The 25,385-nt window shown below is 41.7% G+C and overlaps 2 protein-coding genes across 5 annotated transcripts; both read left to right on the plus strand.

The window, feature by feature from the left end:
* The first annotated feature begins 1,188 nt into the window (after positions 1-1,188).
* On the plus strand, positions 1,189-11,380 carry rnf20 (ring finger protein 20, E3 ubiquitin protein ligase). Of its 3 annotated transcripts, none has more exons than XM_039812551.1 (22): positions 1,189-1,314; positions 1,551-1,731; positions 1,866-1,934; positions 2,070-2,168; positions 2,260-2,407; positions 2,624-2,809; positions 2,953-3,068; positions 3,479-3,625; positions 3,743-3,817; positions 3,947-4,066; positions 4,384-4,563; positions 5,026-5,161; positions 5,285-5,406; positions 5,543-5,699; positions 5,871-6,195; positions 7,088-7,205; positions 7,351-7,500; positions 7,589-7,801; positions 8,227-8,352; positions 8,970-9,110; positions 9,694-9,798; positions 10,913-11,089. In XM_039812551.1, exons 2-22 carry the CDS (start codon positions 1,561-1,563, stop codon positions 11,087-11,089), a joined length of 3,081 nt encoding a protein of 1,026 aa, XP_039668485.1. In that variant the 5' UTR covers positions 1,189-1,314; positions 1,551-1,560. The 3 variants fall into 3 exon arrangements, with proteins under 3 accessions (XP_039668485.1, XP_039668486.1, XP_039668487.1); XM_039812552.1 differs by having other exon boundaries at positions 1,209-1,408; XM_039812553.1 differs by lacking the exon at positions 1,189-1,314 and having other exon boundaries at positions 1,561-1,731; positions 10,913-11,380.
* Positions 11,381-11,880: 500 nt separating this feature from the next.
* LOC120566246 lies at positions 11,881-16,382 on the plus strand. 2 transcript variants are annotated; one of them, XM_039812554.1, is made up of 4 exons: positions 11,881-12,930; positions 13,319-13,378; positions 15,272-15,374; positions 15,682-16,382. In XM_039812554.1, exons 1-4 carry the CDS (start codon positions 12,631-12,633, stop codon positions 16,095-16,097), a joined length of 879 nt encoding a protein of 292 aa, XP_039668488.1. In that variant the 5' UTR covers positions 11,881-12,630; the 3' UTR covers positions 16,098-16,382. The 2 variants fall into 2 exon arrangements, with proteins under 2 accessions (XP_039668488.1, XP_039668489.1); XM_039812555.1 differs by lacking the exon at positions 13,319-13,378 and having other exon boundaries at positions 11,883-12,930.
* The last annotated feature ends 9,003 nt before the right edge of the window (positions 16,383-25,385 follow it).

The following is a 25,385-nucleotide window of genomic DNA, read 5'->3' on the forward strand; positions in this document are numbered from 1 at the left end:
ACAATCTGGACTCTGCACCCTGTGCAATGTACTCTTTAATAGTGCTGATCAGAGGTCAGCCTCTGTCCATGTTATCTTTTTACATAAGAACTGGCTAAGGGAAAAAGAGAGTCGGGAAAGAGCAAAATGTTGTCCAGGTCACATTTACTTGGCCTCACAAGTTTATGAACTGAGAACGTTGAGCACCAGAGGAATGTTTTCTGGAGAGTGGCCAGTTCTCCTCCTGGGCTCTGCCGAGGTACCCTTGAGCAAAGCGTAGAACCCCCCAACTGTTTGGAGCGTGGACTTTGAGGAAGCCCCAGCACTCTGACACCTCTCCCGTCTGTGTTCTCACCCTGGACGCCACCTGTTTGATCTCCTGGCGTCAGGGAGACGCTACGGTCCATCAGAACCCCAACCACCAGACTAATGAACACTTTATTTCCTCCAGACTCTAAATGTACACATAAAATGACTGCGCCCCATTTTGCACATTGTATTGCATTTTATTATTGTTCTTGCATTCATTTTTACTGATCTGTGCAATATTATATTATTATTGCAGTGTCGTGTCATTAATATTATGACAATAAAAGCTTCTTATCTTATCTTATCTTATGCATGTCGATCGTTCCTGTGTGTGCATGTGAGTGTATTTCAGGTACACAAACTGAGCAGGAAACCTGGGCTGTGCTAAATATAATGAATCTGTCATCCAAAATAAGATACAAATGATAATCCTTTATTAGTCCCACAAAAAAGTAAATTTGCAGTTACAGCAGCAAATGGGGATAGTGCAAAAACAAGAGGCATCAGTAAAACATGCAAGATGTAAAAATAAATAGTTAAAAATGATAGTTAAAAAAACAGTAAACAGTATAGGCAAAATATAAACCAACAAAATTGCACAGATAAGTAAACCTTGATATTTCACATGAGTGAGTTAGTAAATTATTAGTCAGTGTTGTAGGCTAAATAGGCTATATGCATTCCTCTTGATGGGAACTTGGAGACAACAGGGGCCATACAGCAAGTGTACAGGGACATCAGGGACCATGTTGGAAAAGTGTTTCTCGCTTTTACATGTTATCCCTTGGATCCCCTTGTTGTCTTTCTATATCCATAAATAAACCAAACCAAACCAAAGGGGGCGCCCTAACTGCACAAATGTTGATCAGAGTGGTGTTCCCTCCCTGACGGCAGGCGGCGCTGTGTCCGCTCGAGGAGGTCCCACTAAGAGCGCCTACACTTCCGTTTCCGAGAGGCAGGGAGCCGCAACATCAACAGCCACATACAGATTTAGTCAATAACATACAACTCGTAACATTAAAAGCGGTAAGACTTTCGTTAGGCGTGAGTCATATTGATAATATTGCAAAGTAAATGCATTGATCTGTCGAGTCAGAATTTAGATAAAGATTACTCAAAAGTAGGTACTCATCTTCGACCACTTTAACGTTAGCTAGCTACATGTAGCGTAGCTTTGCCGTTGATCCAGCTGAACCATCTGAATCCAACAGTCCACCTTCTTTATCAGTCAATTTCTGCTTTTTCCCCTCCGTTTGTTTCAGGAGTCTGAGGATGTCGGGACTGAAGCGTCCTGCCGACCCCAGCGGTCCCTCGTCCTCTGGTGCGCCGCCGGAGAAGCGCAGGGAGAGGGAAGGAGAGGACGGAGCCGCCGGTGTCAGCGCCGCTGCCGGGGGGAGCACCGCGGTGGAGACGGTCATCAAACTGGGAGGAGTGTCCAACTCCGTGAGGCCTCTTTTTTATTATCCACTACAGCTTATATATGTATTCACAAGCTTCATCTCAGAAGTGTAAAGCGTGTCTGTTTGTATGACTGCTTTTTCTTTTTGTGCTCATGTTTGAATCAACCCTTTTTGCAGGAAGAGCAAGACATCAAAGCTCTCCAGGCTAAGAACCGAAAGTTAGGAGAATCTCTTGATCAGAGACAGGTAAATTAATCCTCCAATATATGTTTATAACTCTTTATATATATACACACACACACACACACACACACAAAGGAAGCTGCACTGATGCACTCTCTGTTTGGAGAGAGATTCATCTCTAGCCATGTTGGTGTGCAGGTGATTGAGGATGAATTGCGAGAGCGAATTGAGAGACTAGAGACGCGTCAGGCCACCGATGATGCCAGTCTGCTGATCCTCAACAGATACTGGAACCAGGTAAACGAGATTAGAGAAGGAAGCAAAAACAAGTCTCCTCTCCTATAAAGATCAAAGAGTCTAAATGCGATTTCCATTTTCTCCCCTTTAGTTTGACGAAAACGTTAAACTGACCATCAGGCGTTATGATCAGGCAAGCAGCGAACCTGAGAAATCTGTGGCAGGGGAGGGACGGAGCCTGAAGCCGGAAACGCCAGAACCTGATGGCGACTCCAACCAGGAGCGGGCCAAGGATAGAGGTAAAGACGGAGCTGACACAGGATCATGACTTCGAAATAAGCCATCCCCGGCTTCTCCTGTCTGCGCGTCAGAAGTGTCTTTGGCGAGACACTGAACCCTAAGTTCCTCCCGATTGGGCAGGCCTGTGCCTCGCGTGTTGGCTCCGCCACCATTGGTGTTTGAATGTTGATTAACAAACCAGACATCAAAGCCTCTTTCCTGTTGTTGTCACTCAGGCAATCAGGGAGAGACAAACAACTCTTTCCTGGCAACGCTGGCGAGCAGCAGCAGTGAGGAGATGGAGGCTGAGCTTCAGGAGAGGGTGGAGTCCAGCCTCAAGCAGGCCAGTCACGTGGTGGAGATCTACGAGTGTCTGAAGAGGACCGTGGACCAACTGAAGGCAGAGCTGGACCCTGGGGCAGGTGAGATGAAAGGGGGCAAGGTTCAGGTGGAGGAAGACGTGATGAAATTGCAGTAATGGAGTACGGCGGAGGATTCCATTTATTCGGGAGGAATTCATCAAGTCAGTTGATGTGTTTGAACCCATGAAATGTGATCTTTTCAGAGGGCAGTCTATGGCAGGCGGCTTTCAAACTGAATTCCCTCCTGACCAGCGAAAACAAGCGGCTGCAACAGCTGACTGAGGACCTTAAGCAGAAGCACATTCACATGACGAGCGAGGTACAAATCATATGCCGTTCCCTATTTCCTGTTGCACTCCCCAGGGGAAGCCAACGTTAACGGTTATAAAAATCTGTGGAAAGTGTCATTCCTAAAAAAAATTCTGGGACTGCTGCACTCTGTAATAAACCTGTATTTAAGCCTTTGTTACTACATTGGAGGCTGTTTAGAATTTAGGCACAAAATTGTTCATGATAGATTTAGTAAAATATTACACTCTTTCAAATTCATTATGACTTTGTGTAAAGCAAGTTATCAAGTACGTTGTTTATCTGTTTTTTCGGTTAACCATCATCCTCTAGTAGGAACAGCTGCTTTGTTGCAGAGTAATATCTCAGGAAGGATTATGTTTCTATTAGCTCTTGTGTGTGTGGTGTCAAAGTTTCTGTGTGCGCTCCTGTCTTGTCCAGTCTCGGCCGCTGGGTCGTGCAGCTAACAAAGCAGACCAGCGTGTCAGCGAGCTGCAGGTTCTGATCGAGGAGCTCCAGTGGGACATGGAGAAGATCCGCCGCCGAGAGAACCGACTAAATGCACACCTGACTGAGATACTGGAGAGGGTGAGGATGTGTTCTCTCTGTCCGTGTGTCTCAGGATCCGTCCATGACAGCGTTGTGCAAACGTTTATATTATTTTGAGGTACAGTATGTTGTAACACTCTTTGTAATGCATCCCAGGTGAACAGCAAAGGCTATAAGGTGTGTGGAGAGGCCAGCAGCGTTTGTGGGACCATCACCATTAACAAGAGAAAGGTAGGAATTGGATTTCACAACTTAGTTAATTAAGATCGAGGTGTGAGGTTCTTAATGTTGTAGTTTTTTTTTTTTTTCACGCCTTGCTTTTCATACTTGTTGACGTTTTCCCTCTCCTCTCCTGTCAAGTTTGAAGAAATGAACAGCGATATGGAGGAGAACACGGAGCTGGCAGACAACCGCCTGGTTGAGCTGCAGAAGCTCCAGCAGGACCTGCAGAGTGTGCACCAGGAAAACAACAACATGAAGGTGGACTTGTGTTTCTCACACACCGTGTGACTTTCATGTGGAAATGACCAATTCATGGATTACAGTATTCCATGAATTATGGTGGCACGTTTATAACTTTTGTTAACTGCTATGATGAGTATTAAAAAAAAGAAGACGTGGGTCAAAGATTATCCCTGGGAAAAAGAAATACTGCCTCTGTGTAAATGTTTACCAAAAACTCCTTACACTTCTAAAAAGCTAGTCATTCATTACTTTATTGTATTAAATATCGTTTTCTCTTTGGCTGTTATCTCTGCCATTCTTTCTTTTCTCCTTTCTCTCTCTCTTTCCCTCAGACGGAGCTGCTGAGTCGAGCAGAAGGCGTGGTAAGGGAGACTTCTGAGTATCGCTGCCTGCAGTCACAGTTTTCTGTGCTCTACAACGAGTCTCTGATCCTCAAGGCTCAATTAGATGAGACACGCGCTCGTCTCAACACTACCAGGACGGCGAGGCTTCGACAGCTGGAGCACATGGAGGCAAGTGTGTGTGTGTGTGTGTGTGTGTGTGTGTGTGTGTGTGTGTGTGAGTGCGGATCGGGCCGCATTTTTCTGTCCGAGCCCAACCCAAGCCCGACAGGCATTAGGATATTTATGTCCGAGCCCGACACAGTTAAAATCTTTTTATGTGTGGAAAGCCCACTTTTATTAAGCAACTGTAGGAAGGCATTCGGAAATGTCAACAGATGAGCGCATTGGCGCACACGGGGCAACAAGCGCACGTTAACACAGACGTGCACCTACATAATAAGCTTTTTTAAATTTTAAATGTTTAATGCCTTATCGCGCTGATGTGACCGAACCTGAACATCCTTTCTAAATATCTGTGTGTGTGTGTGTGTGTGTGTGTGTGTGTGTGTGTGTGTGTGTGTGTGTGTGTGTGTGTGTGTGTGTGTGTGTGTGTGTGTGTGTGTGTGTGTGTGTGTGTGTGTGTGTGTGTAGAATGATGAGGTGGCTCTGCAGAGGAAGGTTCGTACAGAAGTGTTTCAGCTGGAGGACACACTGGCTCAGGTCAGGAAGGAGTACGAGATGCTGCGCATCGAATTTGAACAGACTCTCGCTGCCAACGAGCAAGCAGGTAACTAACAGAATTGGATTACATAGTGGATTAGGTGCATGAATTGTGCTGAAAATCTAGTAGTCCTAACTTGAATTCTCTTTTCTTTTCTTTTTTTCTCATTTCACTCTTCCCTTCTCTCAGGTCCTATCAACAGGGAGATGCGTCACCTGATCAGCACGCTGCAAACCCACAACCAGCAGATGAAGGGAGAGGTGGTGAAATACAAGATTAGACTGAGAGAGACACAAGCTGAGCTCAACCAGGTAGGTCATAAAGAGAAACTTGTGCAGTCGCCTCTTACCGGCGAAATAAATACTTATAGGTAGTATTACATCTGATAGGATAAGTAAAGCACAACAGCACTTTAGACTAAAATAAATTCATCTGTTGCCTCTTGAGGTCCGCGCTTCAAAGGGCAACGCCATCCTCCAATCCCAGTCGAGCACAGAGATGGACGTGAAGGATGAGATAACCTCTCCATCGACCCCAGCCATCTCTGGGGAACCTGTAGCCAAGACAGAGCCTGACAACGGCTCCTCCACACCCAGCAGCACTGGTAACTAACACCTAGTTGACCGACTATGAATGTAAATAAATGAAATAGTTTTTACTTCTTTTTTTTTTTACTGATTTCCCAGCGTTTCTATGATTCATATTATGCATATAAGGACTGTCCTGTTTAACTTTTTTTTTTTTTCTTTTACGTTGTTTCATTATCTTTCTATAGGAGCCTCTGTGAAAACGGAGCCTGGAGCAGAACACGAGGCCACCGTTAAAGAGGAGGAGAAAGACGAGAAGAAAGAGAAGGAGGACAAGAAAGAAAAAGACACTATAAAGAAAGAGGAGAAAGACCGAGAGCGGGAGAAAGAGAAGGAAAGGGAGAGAGAGAGGCCGACCCGGAGCGGTGGGAGCGGCAGCGCGATAAAGGAAGAGAAGGAGAAGCCGGGGAGCAGCAGCCAACCAGAGGAGTCAGCCGGGGAGCGCCTGTCTGTGGTCGGAGGGTCAAAGAGGAAAGAGATGGAGCAGCTGAAGATCGTCCGAGCGGAACTCAAGTAAGTCGCATGTGTGGGAGTTTTTTATTGTAGATGGGGCTTTTTATTTTATTTTTTTTATTATTTTTTTTTACTACCAAATAAATGAGGAAAACCTCTGCAGCCTGGTGGTTAATGATACTGTTGTCCATGTATCTGCAAGCATTCAATCATGCTGGATCATTGACTCTTGATTGATAGTCAAAAACACATACATAAACAAAAAGCGCACATTAAAAGGAAATTATAGAAGCTGAAAAATATTGTCAGATATACTGTAAGATATCATGGTTGTTACGTCGCTCTCACCCACACCTAGCTAGTGATAAGGTGAGGGCGTTTTCTGTCTCATGTTTTTTGCCACTTGACCCCGATTTTGAGTCGATTTTGGTAGACTTGATTTACACAAAATATATATTGCTTTGCCTATTGGAAGACAAAATGTGTGCCATGTTGATGTGCTTTTAAAGAAATCATAATGTACTTCATGCACCACAGTTACAGTTAAGAGGATGGTTGAAACAGTGTTCATTTTCAACCCCTTGTGTTTTCCCCCCCAATGTGTGTTGATTTGTGTTCGTAAAGCTTTTGTTTCTGTGTGTCAGCATCACACTGTAGCGTCCAACAAAAATGTGTATCATTCATCTAACCCACAAGACATGGGAATGAAATCACCAGTCATATGATTCTGTGACTCACCAGCAGGGCCTCACATGGAATAGAATAGACTATTTTCTCAATCATACATGGCAGGTACACAATAAATGTTACCACTGAGAAATGGGTGAAAAAGACAATGATTACCTCCCTCGTTTTCATTTTAAGATCTTTTTGGAAAAAACAATGGGCAGACGTATTCTTGATTTCTGATGATGGTGATGGTTTTGTAAAGACTCTTATCTTGACTGTGCAGGAAAGCCCAGGAGTCCCAGAGGGAGATGAAGCTGCTGCTGGACATGTACCGCTCAGCACCAAAGGAGCAGAGGGACAAGGTCCAGCTCATGGCTGCAGAGAAGAAGTCCAAGTCAGAGGTGATTTTGATATGTGGAAGACTCAAGATACGGACCCGATTGCATTCATTGCAATTTCTTAAATGATTCATGGATAGTTGTGTTCCAAAGTAATTATTAATGGTGTTATATTGTGGCAGTCCCATAATCACTTTGCCGATTCCAGGGAGAAGAGCTGCGGCAGAGGCTGAGGGAGCTGGAGGAGAGGGAGAGGAGGGAGGGCAAGAAAATGGCAGACGAAGAGGCTCTGAGGAAGATCCGCTCTGTGGAGGAGCAGATCGATATCCTCAACAAGAAGCTCTCTATAGCAAAACAGGTGCGTGAGCTGGTCATTGTGTTTTTATGCACAAACAAAACCTGCTTCCCCTCTCTAACACCGTGTCGCCTCGCCGCCGGCTCTGCAGGAGGAGGACGCGCTGCTGAGCGAGATGGACGTGACGGGCCAGGCCTTCGAGGACATGCAGGAACAGAACATCCGCCTGATGCAGCAGCTCAGAGAAAAAGACGATGCCAACTTCAAGCTGATGAGCGAGCGGATCAAGTCCAACCAGATCCACAAGCTGCTAAAAGAGGAGAAGGAGGAGCTCGCCGACCAACTGCTCACTTTAAAAACTCAGGTGAGCCACCATATGGTGCAGTCTGCAAGAATACATGCTTGTACACGCTGGTGCTGTGACATAGACGCAGTTAAAATGCAGTGAGAAACACCTGGAGTCACATCTTACTTTCTTTGAATGCACTACAGATTATATTCAACAACAAAAAAGCCCAACCATTTTTGTTCTTCAATAAAACAGCTTGTCAGTAAATAAATAAATTAGAAAAAAAATCGACATATGTTGCACATACTGTACAAGCTGCTGTTCACTACTACCTTTTTGTGTGTCGGCTTCTACTTGTTTGCCCAATTTCTTGTTTGATGTCTTTTTCCCCAAAAATTCACATCTGTGTTCTAGTTCTGATGGTTATTTTTTTAATACATTTTTTTGTTTTTTAACCTTCCTTCACTTCCGTTTTTTTGCGGACTGTGTCCATTTGTCAGGTGGATGCCCAGCTACAGGTGGTGAGGAAGCTTGAGGAAAAGGAGCGCCTCCTACAGGGCACCATCAGCACTGCTGAGAGAGAGTTGGCACTTCGTACACAAGCTTTGGACATGAACAAACGCAAGGTAACACATCATTCAGTAAAATGATCCCAAAAAGGCTGGGCTGCTTAGACTGGGTAAACCCAGCCCGATCTGCCGGCGATTTGATTTCGCCCTGCATCTCAGGCTGGAAACCTGTACATTTTTCTATCCTGCTTCTGTTACAAATCTGCGGGGACCAATCACAAACTGGCTTATCCACCTGGCGCGCTATTGGCGGGTTTAACATGATAACGATAGTGAAGCGACGGCAAGCAGCTTTTTGTTTACATTCAACTCTGCGGCCACCGAAGCGCAGCAACCCGTTGATGTAAGTACATCAGGCCGGATCGTTGGTCTGATTGGTTGAAGGACTATCCAATTGCGTACGGAGTCATTTGAACTAGGCCCGTTGATCACACCTCTTGTGCAGTAGAAAATACAGAGCAGACTCCCGAGACTTATGTTTAATCTTAAAAGATTGAGCTTGGTCTGGTGATAGCCGGACTATGAGCTGCTAGCAAGGAAATAAAACTGAAATGGCATTTAGATATGCACATTCAGATACTATATATACATAAAGGATTGTTGTGTGTGTTTGTGTGAGAAGAAATAACATTCCCATTGAGGCAACATTACAGCATGTCTCTGTCGTCCTCCAGGCTCAGGAGTCTGCGTTGCAGTCGGAGGACTCGCGAACTCAGCTGGAGCAGGTTCAGCAGAGGCTTAACCTGGTCAGGGAGGAAGTCATAGAGAACAGCATCTCCAGGGAGAAGGAGTCCTTTAACGCACGACGAGCACAGGTAACAACATCCACAAACAAACATGTACTACACATAAACTCAAGCCAAATGTCCAATAGTGCATGGACTTAAAAGGCGAGACTTGTAGCTCTTTGCACTGATCAGGAGTAGTGCTCCTAATTTAGTTGTTGTATTAATACAGTGACAATAAAGGCTTTTCATTCTATTCTATTAAATGTTTTAAAACGGTGTTATTTTTTCCATAGCCTTGATACATGTGATATGAGATTAACAAAATAATGATCTTAAATGCAAATTGTAGTTAACACAGGAAGAACAAATGATAACTCTTTCCTAAAATACTCAGTTTTTTCAAAGGACAAATTAGATTTGTGCATTGAAACCCTTTGTGTCCTCGCTGGATGTAGGCTAAATAGTTATTGCCAGTTTCCATTTTGTTGTCCTGAAAATGTTCCACACCCCAAACATTTTCACTGTGAGGCTTACCCACGTTAGATTCATGTTGTGCATTCACATGATGGTGGGAAGCTCCAACGTCTTAATCTCCAGTATTGCGTTTATAACGTCTGTTGTCAAAACAGACTCATTTTACTTCCAGCTGTTAACTCTGACTGTGTTTCAGGAGGACATCTCCAAACTAAGGGGAAAGATCGAGAAGGCCAAGAAACCGGCTGAGAAAATCAGCAATGGAGATGATATCCTAAATGAAGAAATCAATGACTATAAGGTAAGTTTCTGTGATACAAAAAAATATTAAAACCTGCCTGTTCAGCAGAATCAGTCACTGAAGCATCATGGCCGCTGGTCAGGGGTTGTTTACTCCTTTGGTACATTTCATTTTGCAGATGAGAACAATTTATTTCCAAGTCAGGTGTCACTAAATTAACTAAACCAAGATGCACATATCTGTTTTGTTGTTTTTTGTGTTACTGTTGCATGCATAAGAGCACCTACATTCACATTTTGTGAAATATACTCATTCGCTTTCCTGCTGGGAGTTAGATCAGAAGAAGAAGTTGCAGGGCAATAAGCAGAGACTTAGGTAATTACTGGTCCCAAATCAAGAAATAGTCTCGACCATAACCCCCAGTAAAATGGGGTTTTTATACTTTGGTCTTTGCACAGATTATGTTACATTTGGACAGAGCCAGGCTAGCTGTTTATAGCCTTTGCGCTAAGCTTAGTAACCAGTTGCTGCCTGTGACTTCATATTTACCATCATTTGAGTGGTATCAGTATTTAACTCTGCAAGAAAACAGATAAGTGGCACACTAGAGGCTCTGCTTCTCTTGTAAGTAAGCAGTTTAATTGAATGAGCCAGAGTAATCTTTATCACTCCGGTTTCCCCCAAATGAGACCAACTGTCAGTGTGATCACACTGTTTTGACAGGAACACACAAGGACGCTTACAATTCAGACCAACTGTGCAAAAACTCAACACTGCACATTAAATGACCGACTTTTGCAAGTTGTAGTTTGGGCTCGTCAATGTCCATTTAGATCTCTACAGCTCAAACAGAAAGCCAGAATGGATCATGCTCAGAATTTTCCAGATTTGGTTATAAACTTGTAAGTGGTTTGATGTAAGCAAGAGGGGTCCAAATGCTCTAATGTGACCTGCTGTAGATTTGTGGGTCAACTCTGTATTCTCCATGGTCTTTAGAATCAGTCGTGGCAGTTATAATAGGCCTTCATAACATGGGATGCAGTTGAGCTTGAAGATATGTGTCTCAATACAAACCACTCAGCTCAGGACAAAAATGGCTTCTTAGTTTATTGTTTAAACCATTCCCTCCCCCTCTCTTCCTCCCTCTATCTCTCTCTCTCTCTCTCCCCCCCAGGCACGCTTAACGTGTCCATGCTGCAACTCTCGGGTGAAGGATGCAGTACTCACAAAGTGCTTCCACGTCTTCTGCTTCGAGTGCGTCAAGACACGCTACGACACACGCCAGAGGAAGTGCCCCAAGTGCAACGCCGCCTTCGGAGCAAACGACTTCCATCGCATATACATCGGCTAAAGCTGCGTTTTTCCTGCAGATACTTGCAAGGAAAAGGGTCAAAAGAAAAGCAGTAGTACAAATGGTGCTGGGAGCAAGACTCAACACTGCACTCACAGATCTCCTCTGAACATGTACCTCCCCTGCTCCTGTACCTGTATACAGGATACCATCAGTGTGGTAGCTCCAGATTATTCCAGTTTCGAAACAGTGATGCTCTGAACAGAACGCTTTCATTTTTGTTTAGTTTCTATTTTTTTTAACTGACTGAATTCAGCTTCTATCCACTACTTCACTGTATGTTCAGATACTGGTCGTGTGTGTGTGTGTGTGTGTGTGTGTGTGTGTGTGTGTGTGTGTGTGTGTGTGTGTGTGTGTGTGTGTGTGTGTGTGTGTGTGTGTGTGTGTGTGTGTGTGTGTGTGTGTGTGTGTGTGTGTGTGTGTGTGTGTGTGTGTGTGTGTGTGTGTGTGTGTGTGTGTGTGTGTGTGTGTGTGTGTGTGTGTGTGCATTTGAGAACAATATACAAAGAAAAGAAATTAGTACAGTGAGAAAACAAGGTGTAGTGGATGTTTGTATAATGTTCCCGTGTTTTTTTTTTATCTTTTTTTTTTTTTTTTTTTACTTCTTGCTGTCCTGAAATCTCTCAAATCAGACTCGATGCTGTGTAATTGCTGTTCTGTTAGTTATTAAAATGACATCTGAACTGTCCAAGTTCTACTTCCATTTCTATTATTATTCTACTACCACAAATCCCAGTGTGCAAATCTCTGTTTATCCGTGTGCAGCGCCTTCCTCTACCCCTCCTCTTCCTCTTTCTCCCTGAGAATTCAGACATGTTTGCACACTGGGAGCTGTCGTCAGATACGCTGGAAGGAAGGGAGCGTCATGAGGGGACAGCGACAAGCGAGTGCGTTTTTTTTAGTGGTTGTGCAACGTAATCCATCTCGGAAGAGTATTTGATGCAAGCTCAGAAACAAAGCAGCACCAAACTTGGCTGGTGTGGAGCTCAGCGCCGAAATAAGAAGCTTTAAGACTCGTGGTCAGCTCAACGTCACCGCGTTTCTACCGTTTTCTTTTACGCGCAAAACTACAATAAATAAAACTTTAGAAGGCATTTCTGCACTATATCTTTTTTTTTTATTACTTTATGTTGCATGTGACGATCAAATATCTCGATCGCTGCTGGATCTTAAGCCTTTAACTGTTTCTAACCAAATATAGCCACTGTTAATGCTGGAGTGTCCTTGACGGAGCTGAGCGCTCCTAAATTGGATATTTGCATCGCTGCCAAAGTCTATAATTACATTTTCAGATCATTTTGAGTCGTTACGGTGTGTGTGTGTGTGTGTTTAACCAAAACATTTGATCTAATTCGTAAAGTGGACACTTATTCAGTTGGTGTGGTAATTTAGAAGCTGGCGCGGTTCTTAACATTTTTCTGCCTATTGTAAACCGCAGCGTTCGTGTTAAAAAAAAAACAACGTCGTAACCCGATGACTGCTCTCAACAGAAGCCATTTTTAAGTCTTTGAGTTACAGTCCTTGAACACGAGCTGCTCAACATGGTCTGGGCGGCAGCATTTTTAGCACATTTTTTCTCTATTGTTTTCAAATCCGTTACAATGCCTTTCTGTGCGTCTGGCTCTGGGCGCGGCGGATCTGCCATGGCTCGGCTTTTCCTCACCACCTATGTGTTAGTGCTGGCGTTTTCGGTGGGCTGGGCTGAAGCTGAGCCGGACAAACCGACCGGGGAGAGCCCACCGGCGGTCACTCTCCGTACTCTCATCATCGGAACCTGCCAGGAGATCCAGCGGTACGCGGAGTCATTGGTGGGGAGCGGTGTGATCCGGTCAGCTGCTGAGGTAGGCTACAGAGCGGAGGTGCACCACTGGTTCATAGCACTACTGTTTCTTTCCACCAAGAAGTGGCTTTATACTCATCTCTATCTTCATTTTTAATATCCTATTTTCCTGGGTGTTTGGTCTAACTTCACTGTTTTCTCTTCTTGATCAATAACTGGAATCACGAATTTTCAACTCCAACCCTGCCATCTCTCTCCATCCATTTCCTCCCCCTTCACACACATTCCTCTCCCCATGCCCCTCAACTTGTTAATCTCTCCCCTGATCCCCTCATCTTCTCTGCCCTCTTTTCACATCTTCTTATATCCATGCATCCCCCCTCACCCACCCACACACACACTTTTCTGCCTCCCATGCTTCCACCTGGCTGTGGCTCCCTTTTCCCCAGAGTGCAGTGTTGTTTCTTGAGTCATTGCTTGGTCAGGAGAACATCTATACAGTGGCCATGGTAAGAACCCTCCTGGGTGTCTCTGTCTAGCCTGCCCTGACATGATCCCTTAAACAGAGTCCTCTCATTTGGCTCTGTTTGGCTCATGTCACCCTATACTTAGTGCAGAAAGTAGGAGCATGACTGTAGTGAAACTGTGGCTGTATGTGTTCTGTACAGTGGTGCTTGCATGAGAGGCCACAATATAGTCCTTCTTGTGAGAGTGTAGTGGTAAGTGCTGGCAAGCTGATAAGTAGGCTGATATGGTTCAACATGACTCATTTGGTAGCTCTGAATGCAAAATACAGAGTGTGTACATGATCCTTGGATGATAAAGATAAAGATTTTGAAGTCCCTGAAATGAAATTGAACCTTATTCCAAGTGAATTTGGTTTCTTATGATTCTGTTTCTAGCAAGAAAATCCAGTTTAAATGGAATAAATAGTCTAATTTAATGATAAATTGAATCCTCAAGGCAAAAGTAAGACAAAAGATCTGCACTCCAGACCGACAGCTCCCAATTATGTAACAGAGCCACATACAGGTCTTTGTCAGAGAATGCCTGATAACAACTCTGTTAAATGTATTTGGAGGTGCCAGTACAGTGTACATATATTTTGTATAACTTTTGCCTTCAGTTTGTTTTTTGGTCCACCTGTAAGTAAGTCTTTGTTCATTTCTGTTCTCTGCACTCAAAGGTTAATCCGCTTTGGAGCATTAATATGAGATTGCATCAAGTGGAATAAAAGAAGTATAGCCTTGTATATTTGAAAGCCCATAGAAAGACACTTAGCATTTTCAGCTTTTTGTTTTAAAATAAAAGTGCGGAAAATTATATATGCCATTTTTACTGCCCTGTTTGGGCTGCATCACGCCTTCTGAAACGTCTCTGGCTACAGCAGCCTACCTTTAACATTAATTGTGGGCTTTGATCAGTCCTCACTAACACATTCAAGTATGTCCTTGGTAAGGAAATTGAGCTTATAATATCAAACAGGGCAGTAAATGATTAGGTGTGTTGTCAAACAAACAGACATAGAGTGACAGATGTTTGACTCTGGCTCTGACATACTGAACAGTCCTCATGTATGGGCCAGTGTGTAGCGCAACAGGTGCAGATAAGACACTTGTCCAACTTACTGGGCTACCCTTGACCCTTGAGCAGAACTGTACAGGAATAGAGCAGGTCACCTTCCAGCTGTCACTCACATGCACAGCTGTCTGTCCAAGTCAACAATACTGCACTTCTTCTATCTTAAGCTGCAGCTCAACAGCACTTACAGTCTATAAGAGTTCTCAATTAATTAGGAAACCACAATCACAATTATTTTGGTCATATTAAAATCACGATTATTTAACACAATTACTCATTGACTTTTGGAAATATGTTGCATTTATTGCACTATAACACTGAAACAGTTAAACAAAACATCAGTGAAAACACCTTGAACTGTGACATTTCCCTTAATACTTTTCCTGTTTGACTTTTTTCCCATTCACACCAAAAGCCAAAATAAGAGTTCACTTGCAAAACGTAAAGTGCAAAATATTCCTTTTCGCAATTAAATTTTTTTTTGTGATCGTTAGGAATTGAAATCGCGATCCAAATTTGATTAAGTGCACAGCCCTACTATTAATGTAATCAAGTTTGTTTAATATTGTATATGATACTGTATATCAGCTGCTGTGAATATCAGTCTTGCTGGTACATATACCAGAACAATTAAATAAACTGTATCTGCCTGTGCATTGGAGCCCTGAGAATACAGTACATCTAGGTAGGCTGTGTTTCTGTAAAACAATCTCTCTTCTCTGCATGATTATTAATATGATCAGAATGCTGCCTTTCTTTATTGTTATCTTGAATAATAACAAAGTAAGACATGTCTCCACCCTCCCTCCACACCACCACAGTTTTTTGAGATGGTGATCCGATTCCTCGCTGAAGGAGCTGCAAGCGGCCTTAACGTCATCGCTGTTTATGTCACCGAGATCCTCAGGGTCACAGGGTTCGATGGTGGGTACCGTGTGTGTGTGTGTGTGTGTGTGTGTGTGTGTGTGTGTGTGTGTGTGTGTGTGTGTGTGTGTGTTCTGTACTCTTTTTCCTCCCTGTATTTGTAGCTTGCTGAAAAATTGTCTGCAGGAGTAAGAGTGGTTCTGCGGAAATGAAAGTTTTAAGTGAAAATATGCAGACTTGCCTTTCCCTCAGGCAATGTGTCTACCACTCCTTTTTATGTGGGAATGTTTACTCCTGTTTCATCCTGAGTAACAGACAGGTATAACATGATGAAAATATGCCTAAACTGGATTTCCTCCCTCCACAGTTGCACTGACGTTGCCCCGCTTCACTCCAGAGGGTGTTGCCGCCATTGCCCAGTGGGGTCTGGTGGCCCTGATTGGCTACTGGGTGTTGACAATCATTCTCCGTCTGCTGATTGGCGTGGTGAAGCAGGTGTTCTGGGTGGTGAAAACCGTCTTGGCGCTCTGGCTTTTCGGACTGATCGTGACTGACAAGCATGCCACTGCAGACATCACGGCGGTTCGACTGGGCGGCCTGGTGCTGGGATGCGTCCTGTTGACTCTGCTCACTTGTTCCTCTGAAAAGACTTGTGCAGTGGAGCACCGGCTGAGCTGCTTGGAGGGCCGGGTGAAGGTAGTAGAGAAGAGGAAGGGAATAGTGACCGGAGAGGTTGCAGGGAAAGGAGTTAAGATGGACAAAGGTGATGGTAATGTTGGTTAAGAAAACAGTAACATTGATGGTTCGTATGTGTGTCAAACTATTATGGGAAATAAAGTAATCTCTGGGATTTTTAATCAGAAATGCTCTCTTTGTTTGAGGGAAAAGCCAAAAATAATTTAATCACATGGAATATTCTGTACTATAATAAATAACCAATCATAAAGGCAGTAAAAGGCCAGTGTGCGCAGATGATCAGATCATTCCACAAGTCAGATCATAAACTGTCCTCTTTCTATATTGTCTTCTCCACAGTTGCATACAAATAAAAATCAAGGCAACATTTGACATAATTCTTTAATTAAAACAAGACAGCCATGCTAACATCAGCATTCAAACATTTTCACAATAACAATGTCAACATGGTGATAATTAGCAGGTAATCTTTACCCTGTTTACATTTAGTGTGTTCGCATATTAACATTTGCTAATGCTAAATGCAAAGTACAGCTGAGGCTGATGGGAATGTTGTTAGTTTTGCAGGTACTTGGTCATAAACAAAAGCATTGGACACATTTTTACATGATGGTGTCCTTAGATAAAATATCAGGGGGGAAAAGTCATTAGGATTCATTTTCTGGGCACCATTTATTTGTACCAAATGTCATGGCAATTTCGTCTGGACCTGAGTGGTTGACCAATCAACGGACCTGTGGGTGGAAGGTATTTTAGATTCTTCCCTTTTAGATTATTTGTCAAGAAACTGAAATAATCCAGCATCAATCAGCCTATCTCATTTTTGATGTCATGACCTGTGGCCTGTTTACAGCCCCTTCAGTCTCCTGTTCCTGGTTTGTTCCCTGCTGCTCAGTCAGCTGGAAGCTTTTTTGATCCTCAGGGTTCACATCACCGGTCTTCACTACCACTGCCACTCCAGCTGAGTGGAACAACCTGACCTCAGTGCCAGAATTATCATTCCTGCTTGATCACCCTGAAGCAGTAAAACTCACTTCCCTCCTACACCACTGCTGTGGTGGAATGCCAAGTGGGCCAGATATTAATCCACAGTGAAACTAACTCGCTGTGTTACCAGCTCCCTGCACCATAACAAAGCCAAAGATGGAGATTGATGATAACCTGATTGTAGACCTAAATGCATTTACAAAATTATTTGATGATAATCTTATTGTAAAAATAAAATACCAATATGAGAGGACCACACAGAAGATAAGATTTTTACGATGATTAATATTTTACATGTTACAATACTGATAAAATTACAGAAAAAGTATCACCTGACTCTGTTAGTCTCACCTATACATAGCTTTAAAGTGTCTTTCAGTTTATTTTGGTGTTCCGACCTCCAACTTGACCCTGGTAAAATTTGGTAAAAAGGAACTTGGTTTACTCTCACTGCTGCAGCACACAGCTGTTTTCAGTGAAATACCTCTAAAGAACCAGGTATCTCCCTTAGGAGTTGGTGGAGATCCAAACAGAGCTAAAGAGAGCAAATATTGGACGTACACTCACCAGGTAACCAGAAACATTACACCAAATAAATGCTAATGTTGCTCCAGCTCGGTTGAATCATGGATGTATTTAGAGAACGGGTTGAATGTGTAAATTAGCAACTGCTATCGAGTTCGCCACAACAACTTAAAGGGTAACTACTGTTTTTTTCAACCTGGACCCTATTTTCCTATATTTTTGTGTCTAAGTGACTGATGGGAACAACAATCTTTGACAATGGTCCAGTATTAAGCAAGATCGCTGCAGTCGGCAGTGGCGAAACAAGCTACAATGTAAGTTAATAGTGCAATTGTCCAGCTTGTATTTACCTTCACAAAAGTGCTTGTTTTGCCACTGACCGGCTCAGATTAATTTTCTAAGTATATGACAACATTATGGAAAGGATCCCTTCAGAGATAAACATTTAAAACATCTTTGAGACCTTTCTGTTTAACCACAAACAGCTCTGCAGTCGCTAACGCTAAACCCACCAGACTCCATTTAAAAAAGCAATACTTTTAGTGTGTATAGAGCCAACATATTTTCACATGTGAATCTGTAAACTATGTGTTTATGTCAGCCAAAACTAGAGTTGTGATGGTTGGAAAAGTGGAAAAACAAAGCAAAACAGCTTGTCATAGTTTTATTTTGTTTCTGTTGACTTTGAATGAAGTGAATTTTATGATGCTAAAATTACTGTTTATTTACATGGGAGTCTGGTGAGTTTAGCAAATGTAATTTCGCTGATGTTTAAAAAAAGGATCTTTCTCTTTAACAGAAAGGTCGACTTCCTTGGAAATCCTTTCCATTATGTTGTCAGACATTTAGAAGATTAATCTGAGCCTGTCAGTGGCAAAATGAGCACTTTTGTGAAGGCAGGTTGAAAAAAATGGTAGTTACCCTTTAAAAGGTGATAATAATGTGTCAGTGTTGTGTTCACAACTTGTTTCCACTGCCCCTAAGTGGCTAAAAAAACAAACCAACAATTTCTCGATTTCACCTGGCTTAGCCTGGTTCTGTTTGGGAAAAACACATTTTTTTTTATCTTCATCTTAACTTCCAAAAGAAACAGTAAAACATACTATATTTAACTCCTGATAAGTTTACATAAAAAATTATGCAGCTGCTCTGACTCGTGAGTCAAATTCACAGGTCTTAAGCTCAAAATTAAGTGAAAAAAATAGAAAACATACACTTAATGCCTTTTATTACATTGGTTCACGGTCTTCACTACATATATGAGTTTGTGAGACGGTTATTCTAGTTTTCTTTTCTCACAATTAGAGTTACAGGTTTTAGTTTATAATTTGTGTCTATTCATAAAGATATCTGTAATCCATGTTGCAGCATATGCATTAATCCACTGCAGTCCTACGTAAAGCACAAGGATGTGGCAAACTTTTTCAGGAACTGAGAGTAACAAATGTGTCTATAGAAGAATTGGCTATTGTCTCGTACAACAAACAGATTTATGGCTCTGTAGTTTTTCTTCTCGTATTCTAACTTCTGCTTAGTTGAGTTTCTTCTGTGACCCAGTTGGTGTAGTGGGAAGGAATTAATATGCTTGGCTGAACTTTTGGCTCTGTGGAGACATGTTGGGTGGGTGGTGCTAGTGTCACAGAACTACAATAAATTAAGCTGTATGTGAAGACATCAAGACAGTGGAAAAAATGCAAACCATATAGTTGGCTGTTATTAAATTTAATGCACCCAACACAAAGCCTAAATACACAATGATACAAACACAAGATGCTCACTTGTTTAGACATACATACTTCTTTTACAAATGTTCATGTTAGTGCTTAAACAAAACCATTTACTCATATATACACATTTAAGCAATTATAAGCTGTGAAAAGTATTACATGTTAAAAAATACACAATTAAAATAATAACCAACTGACAACTATTTAATAGATAATTATTAAAGTTCCAAATAGGGCTCTAGAGTTCTGTTTAGTATACATGTGAGTGACTGTGTGTAAAAGTCACAAATGTATTGATTTTAATCTGGAAAACATCCACACATTTAGCAAATGAAATACAGTAGAAATATCAATATGAGTAAATATCTACAACTCATTTGAAGTTAATTCTAATTCAGAATCTACTTTCAACTGTATAATGCAACGCAACCATTGAATATAAGAACTTTCTAAATGCACTAGAGCTGCATGCTGAATTCCATGCAGATGCCAAGCAAATGTGCAAGTAACTCAAGTACAATGAAGTCTTGTTTACTTCCTTTCAAATACAGAGAGCTTTGCGGAGATAAGGCTACTTCATGTTTGTGTCTTCCCTGAAAATGTTCACAGTCAACCTGCTCAGCAATAAATTATGTACAGAACTGCAGGAATGAAGCAGTTATTCACGAGTGACCAGAGCTCTTCCCCTGTTTAAGAAGAACAGCAAGGAGGAAGAACAGCAAGTCAGACGTTGGAAACTAAAGGCCAGTAATAGATCCTAACATTGATATCTAAGTCATTGGAGAGGGTAGTGTATGATAAGATTGAAGAATATTTAGTTCTGCACGAACAGTATGAGCTTCAGTCCAGCTTTAAAGCAGCCCACTACACAGACACCTGCCTCACTTACCTTTGTGATTACATCAAACGAGAAAGTGAAAATGGTAATTTCACCGGCATCTTCTTGCTTGACTTACAAAAAGCGTTGACACAGTAGACCACTCCATACTGTACCGCAAACTCCGGTGTATGGGACTAGGGTATATGGCTGTAAACTTGGGTCAAGTCGTCAGGTCTGCGATGTTAAAGGGACCCTGTCAGAATCACCTCAAAACTGGGGTCGAGGTCCTGGGTGTTCTATTGTGTTTGTGTTTTTGTTACAGTTTATTAACTGTGGACGTGTTTAAAAAAAATCATTTGTAGGATGTTCTTGATTATTGTTAGTAATTGTTTTTAGGATTTCTGTGTATGTTGTGTTGGTCTTCCTGTTTTTTTCTATGGTATCAGGGACTGATTTTTTTTACCTTCTATATCCATAAATAAACTCAATAATTCAATAAGTATGATTAGAAACGAATGAGCTAAATAAGACTAATGAGGTAGAAAATTATTGTAAATAAGGTATTTGATGCAGGCACTTTTAATTTAGAGAACATTGTTTTCATTTAAAGAGTTCCTTTTCACCTATGGTTTGAACTTGTGAGCCTTAGGTACAAAGGCTCATGCTCGGCTCTGTAAAGCCAAAATAAATGGGACGAACTCTGCTGCAAAATATGGTCTTCGCTCTTTCCTTCAAGCATTTTGGGAAATACGTTTGTTAGTTTCTTGCCGACGTCTGCATTGTAAATATGAAGCTACAACCAGCAGCTGATTAGCTTAGCTTAGCATAAACACTGGGAATGGGGAAACAGCTAGCTTGGCTCTGCACAGAGGTAACTAAAGCTCACTAATTAACATGTTGTTTGTTTAATCCATAAAAGGTGTAAAAAACACACAGGACTATTTATTGGCTGGGACCAGTTGCCAGGCAACCAGCAGGAACTGGGACAGGGAGCTACTGGTGAAACTATTCCTAAATTTCACACTAATTGCATTTACACATTTCAGTGTATCTTCCAAAATCAAGGGTCTCAGAGGAAGTTGAGTTTGTCTGAGTTATAAACATCACTGTATGTTGAGTCTGACCTGAGCGGGGGAGCAGAGGGAAAGGTCATCCCCTTCAGTTCAAACCATGGCTCAAGGTCAGAGTAGACAGGGACAGTTGGAGCGTCTGTGTGCTCTGCTGGAAGAGAGAGCTACAACCTGGAGAGAAAAAGACAGACATGTCCGTGTGTATCAGAGTATCACAAGCAGACGCGTATTGATGCAAAAGCTTCTGTTTACAGGTGCTATATGGATAATATTCAGATAGTCAAATTATTACCACAGATATTGTGATATTAGAATAAAACAATTGTTTTATCATTAGTATTAGAATTAGTATAAAATATCAGCAAATTAACTGAATAAACTAAATATACTGATTTACGAGTTAGAGGTTCACCTAGTATATTGACTTCACAGGACAGGGCAGTGTTATTGAACTGCATTAAAGCCTGATTTATGGTTTATGTTGAATCTACGCCGTAGGTACGTACATAGGTATGCATGTAGATACAGACCCTACGCCCTTACCCTACGCCTTAGCCTGACGTGCACCTCTCCAGAAATGTAAATCCGCCTGGGTTACTCAATATGACTAGTAAAATGTAGTAACAACTGTAGTAGAAACTGAAAAAACGTTCTATCTTTAGCCAACGTGGACAAGAAGTTCTTTCAGTGCTCAAAAAAATTTAACTGGGAAAGCTCCACAACAGCTTAAAGCATATCTCTTGCCAAAATGCAACCTATGGTCTTTTTGTGAATGTACCCGAGTCAAACTTTTGTTTAAAAGCATATTTAGGATGGAAGCGCTACTTTTAAGATTTACCGTATTTTCGGTCAAATGGCCTTTTGAAAGGGAGTGATAGGGGCACTTATATGCGAGCCTCAAAAAGGTTGTTCAAAACCTCTTTTTAGTAAAAGCAAAGTTTCATGTTGTGTCGAGCCTTCTTAGTGTTTTAAAAATAGCTATTTTGAGGCTAGCATAAAAGTGCCCCTATCACTCCCATTCAAAAAGCCGTTTGACCGAAAAACGAATATACGGTAAATCTTAAAAGTGGACCTTCCATCCTAAATATGCTTTTAAACGAAAGTTTGACTCGGGTACATTCATAAATAGACCCTAGGTTGCATTTTGGCGAGACTTACGCTTTAACTTTATGGTAAAAAATCCTTTTCAACATGCTTTTACTTTTACATAGGGGAAAATACAAAACTAAAAAGCCAATGGAGTGACACCCTTGACAGGGGTGCCTAGCTTGACACAATACACATTGCTGCCAATAGTTTCACATTATTCTATTGAACGGCAGGATATGGTAACACGCAAAGAAACAATGCAACAGAAAAGGCAGGTGTTGTGTATTTTGGCCGGATTTCCGCTATCTTTCACTTCCTTTGTGTTGCCGTAATAAACTCCGATTGATTTTGGAAACACTCCGAGCTAGCAATAAGGCAGGCCTGCTTGGTTCTTTCAGTGATTGATTGTAAAGATTTACAAAGAATATATTTACGGCATTTACTATCCAATAGGGACGTGCTAATGTTTTCCCACCAGCTATGGAAAAAGTTTTATTTTCCAAGCATGGCCTATTGTCTGCAGTGAGCTAGCGAGTGCAACATTTAACACAGATAAATGGCGTGAAAATGCCATGGTTTTGGTTGTCTCCACCTTGGTTGCGATAATGGAGGACCAGGTGAAAACCCTGCAGTCAAGTGGGGTAGCTGCAGCTTACACCAGGCAAGAAAAAAACACGGAGGAAAAACTTGCTGCTGTGAGCTCTTCCAGACCTAAAGTATAGGCAGGCTTCAACTCTAGGGCACCGAAAATAAAATTATGTTCATCCTTTTTTGAGTCAAATTCTCATCACACACTCAACATACCTCATTTATTATGTTATGCAGTGTTTTCTTTTGCGGGAAATTAGCCTTTTTAATTCAGGAGGTCGCCTCCCAACTACACATGTTCCACCAAAACAAGTTCCTTAAACTAAACTAAAGATGCTTTAAAAACTATAAATAATGATTTATTTTTATCAATTTACAAAATGCAAAGTGAGTGACCAAAAAAACATCTAAATCACATCAATATTTTGTGTTACTACCCTTTGCCTTCAAACAGGCATCAATTCTTATAGGTACACTTTCAAAAAGTCAGGGAACGTTGAGGATCGTAGACGCAGTGGTCGGCCAAGGAAACTTAGTGCAGCAGATGAAAAACACATCAAGCTTATTTCCCTTCTAAAATCGGAAGATGTCCAGCAGTTCCATCAACTCAGAACTGGCAGAAACCAGTGGGACCCAGGTACACCCATCTACTGTCCGGAAAAGTCTGGCAAGAAGTGGTCTTCATGGAAGAGTTTCAGCCAAAAAGCTATACCTCCGACATTGAAACAAGGCCAAGAAACTCAACTACACACGAAAACATAGGAACTGGGGTGCAGAAAAAGGGCAGCAGGTGCTCTGGACGGATGAGTCCAAATTTGAAATATTTGGCTGTAGCATAAGGCAGGTTGTTCGCCGAAGGGATGGAGAGCAGTACAATTTGCATTTCTGCAAATGGAGTTGGAGATTTGGTCAGGATTAATAGTGTCCTCAATGCTGAGAAATACAGGCAGAAACTTATCCATCATGCAATACCATCAGGAAGGCGTATGAATTGGCCCCAAATTTATTCTGCAGCAGGACAACGACCCCAAACATACAGCCAAGGTCATTAAGAACTATCTTCAGCCTAAAGAAGAACAAGAAGTCCTGGAAGTGATGACATGGCCCCCACAGAGCCCTCATCTCAGCATCACTGAGTCTGTCTGGGAAGAGACAGAAGGATTTGAAGAAGCCTACATCCATAGAAGATCTGTGGTTAGTTCTCCAAGGTGTTTGGAACAACCTACCTGCCGAGTTCCTTCAAAAACATTGTGCAAGTGTACCTAGAAGAATTGATGCTGTCTTTAAGGCAAAGAGTGGTCACACCAAATATTGATTTGATTTAGCTTTATCTTCTGTACATTCACTGCATTTTGTTGATTGATGAAAATAAACTATTAACACTTCCATTTTTGAAAGCATTCTTAGTTTACAGCATTTTCACCAACAGTACTGGTATATATATATATATATATATATATATATATATATATATATATATATATACAGCAAGACCCTTGATGCCTACCTCGAGTATGAGCATTCGTGAGCACATTCCTGAAGAGAATTTGGGACCAATGGATATTTCAAAACCCAACACACAACTAGAGATTGATGAGGTACAACAAAGATGCTACCTCAAGGGGGAGCCAGGACGCAAGCTCAGCTGAGGTTGGGTACCAAGCCCCAAGAACAGACAGAGATGAAGTAAGCTGGATACCTGGTCAATTACCAAGACTAAGAGAAAGAGTACCCTCTGGAACCAGTGGATGGAAAAGGCTGGTCTGAAAGATAGCACAGAGGCACTGCGAATCACAGGCAGAAGCAGCACAAGAACAAGCTCTGAGCACAAGATCAATAGAGGTCGGGTTCTACCATACCAGACAGGACCCCCGGTGCAGGCTGTGTAAAGATGCCCCAGAGAGAGTCCAGCACATAACAACTCTATAACCAAGTGGCTGGCACAGTGTACAGGAACATCTGTGCCAAGTTTCTGGACATATATATATATATAAGGGCTGTGAATCGATTAAAAAATGTAATCGAATTAATTACATACTCTATGATTAATTAATCGAAATTAATCGCATACATAATTAATGGTGCCTGAACCGATACTTTTTAAGTACATTTACTCAAGAAGTAGACTACTTCTGCTACTTCATAGGCTAATTCAACCTTACTATCAATCAGAGGGAAATATTGTACTTTTTACGGCCACATTTATTTTATTTATTTATTTATTTTACTTTGCCGATTCAGATTAATAATACAAAATATAATCAAAGATAAGATATTATATTATATATGTATTTATCCCTTGGTAAAGTTCACACATTTCCCAGTATTTAGTAAAAGTAAACCCAACACCAGCTGCAATATTACAGTCATGAACACATTAAGGCATCAACAACTATAATCCAATATAATGGGCCATTTTGCATAAGCCCTTTTACTTTGGGAACTTTAAGTGTATTATTTTCTGTTAATACTTCTAATGCATGATTTTTACTTGTTACAGAGAGCCCACAAATTTGTACACTGTGGTATTACTACTTTTAAGTAAAATATCTGAGTACTTCTTCCCCCA

The sequence above is a fragment of the Perca fluviatilis genome, chromosome 10 (assembly GCF_010015445.1).
Source record: "Perca fluviatilis chromosome 10, GENO_Pfluv_1.0, whole genome shotgun sequence".
NCBI lineage: Eukaryota > Metazoa > Chordata > Actinopteri > Perciformes > Percidae > Perca > Perca fluviatilis.

Bases quoted from the DNA above. Each gene is read 5' to 3' on its own strand.
- rnf20 (XM_039812551.1), top strand. From the start codon at position 1,561: ATGTCGGGACTGAAGCGTCCTGCCGACCCCAGCGGTCCCTCGTCCTCT. The intron at 5,162-5,284 runs GTAACTAACAGA...CCCTTCTCTCAG, and splicing joins CGCTGCCAACGAGCAAGCAG to GTCCTATCAACAGGGAGATG. The intron at 6,196-7,087 runs GTAAGTCGCATG...TTGACTGTGCAG, and splicing joins ATCGTCCGAGCGGAACTCAA to GAAAGCCCAGGAGTCCCAGA.
- LOC120566246 (XM_039812554.1), top strand. From the start codon at position 12,631: ATGGTCTGGGCGGCAGCATTTTTAGCACATTTTTTCTCTATTGTTTTC. The intron at 13,379-15,271 runs GTAAGAACCCTC...ACACCACCACAG, and splicing joins ACATCTATACAGTGGCCATG to TTTTTTGAGATGGTGATCCG. The intron at 15,375-15,681 runs GTGGGTACCGTG...CTCCCTCCACAG, and splicing joins CAGGGTCACAGGGTTCGATG to TTGCACTGACGTTGCCCCGC.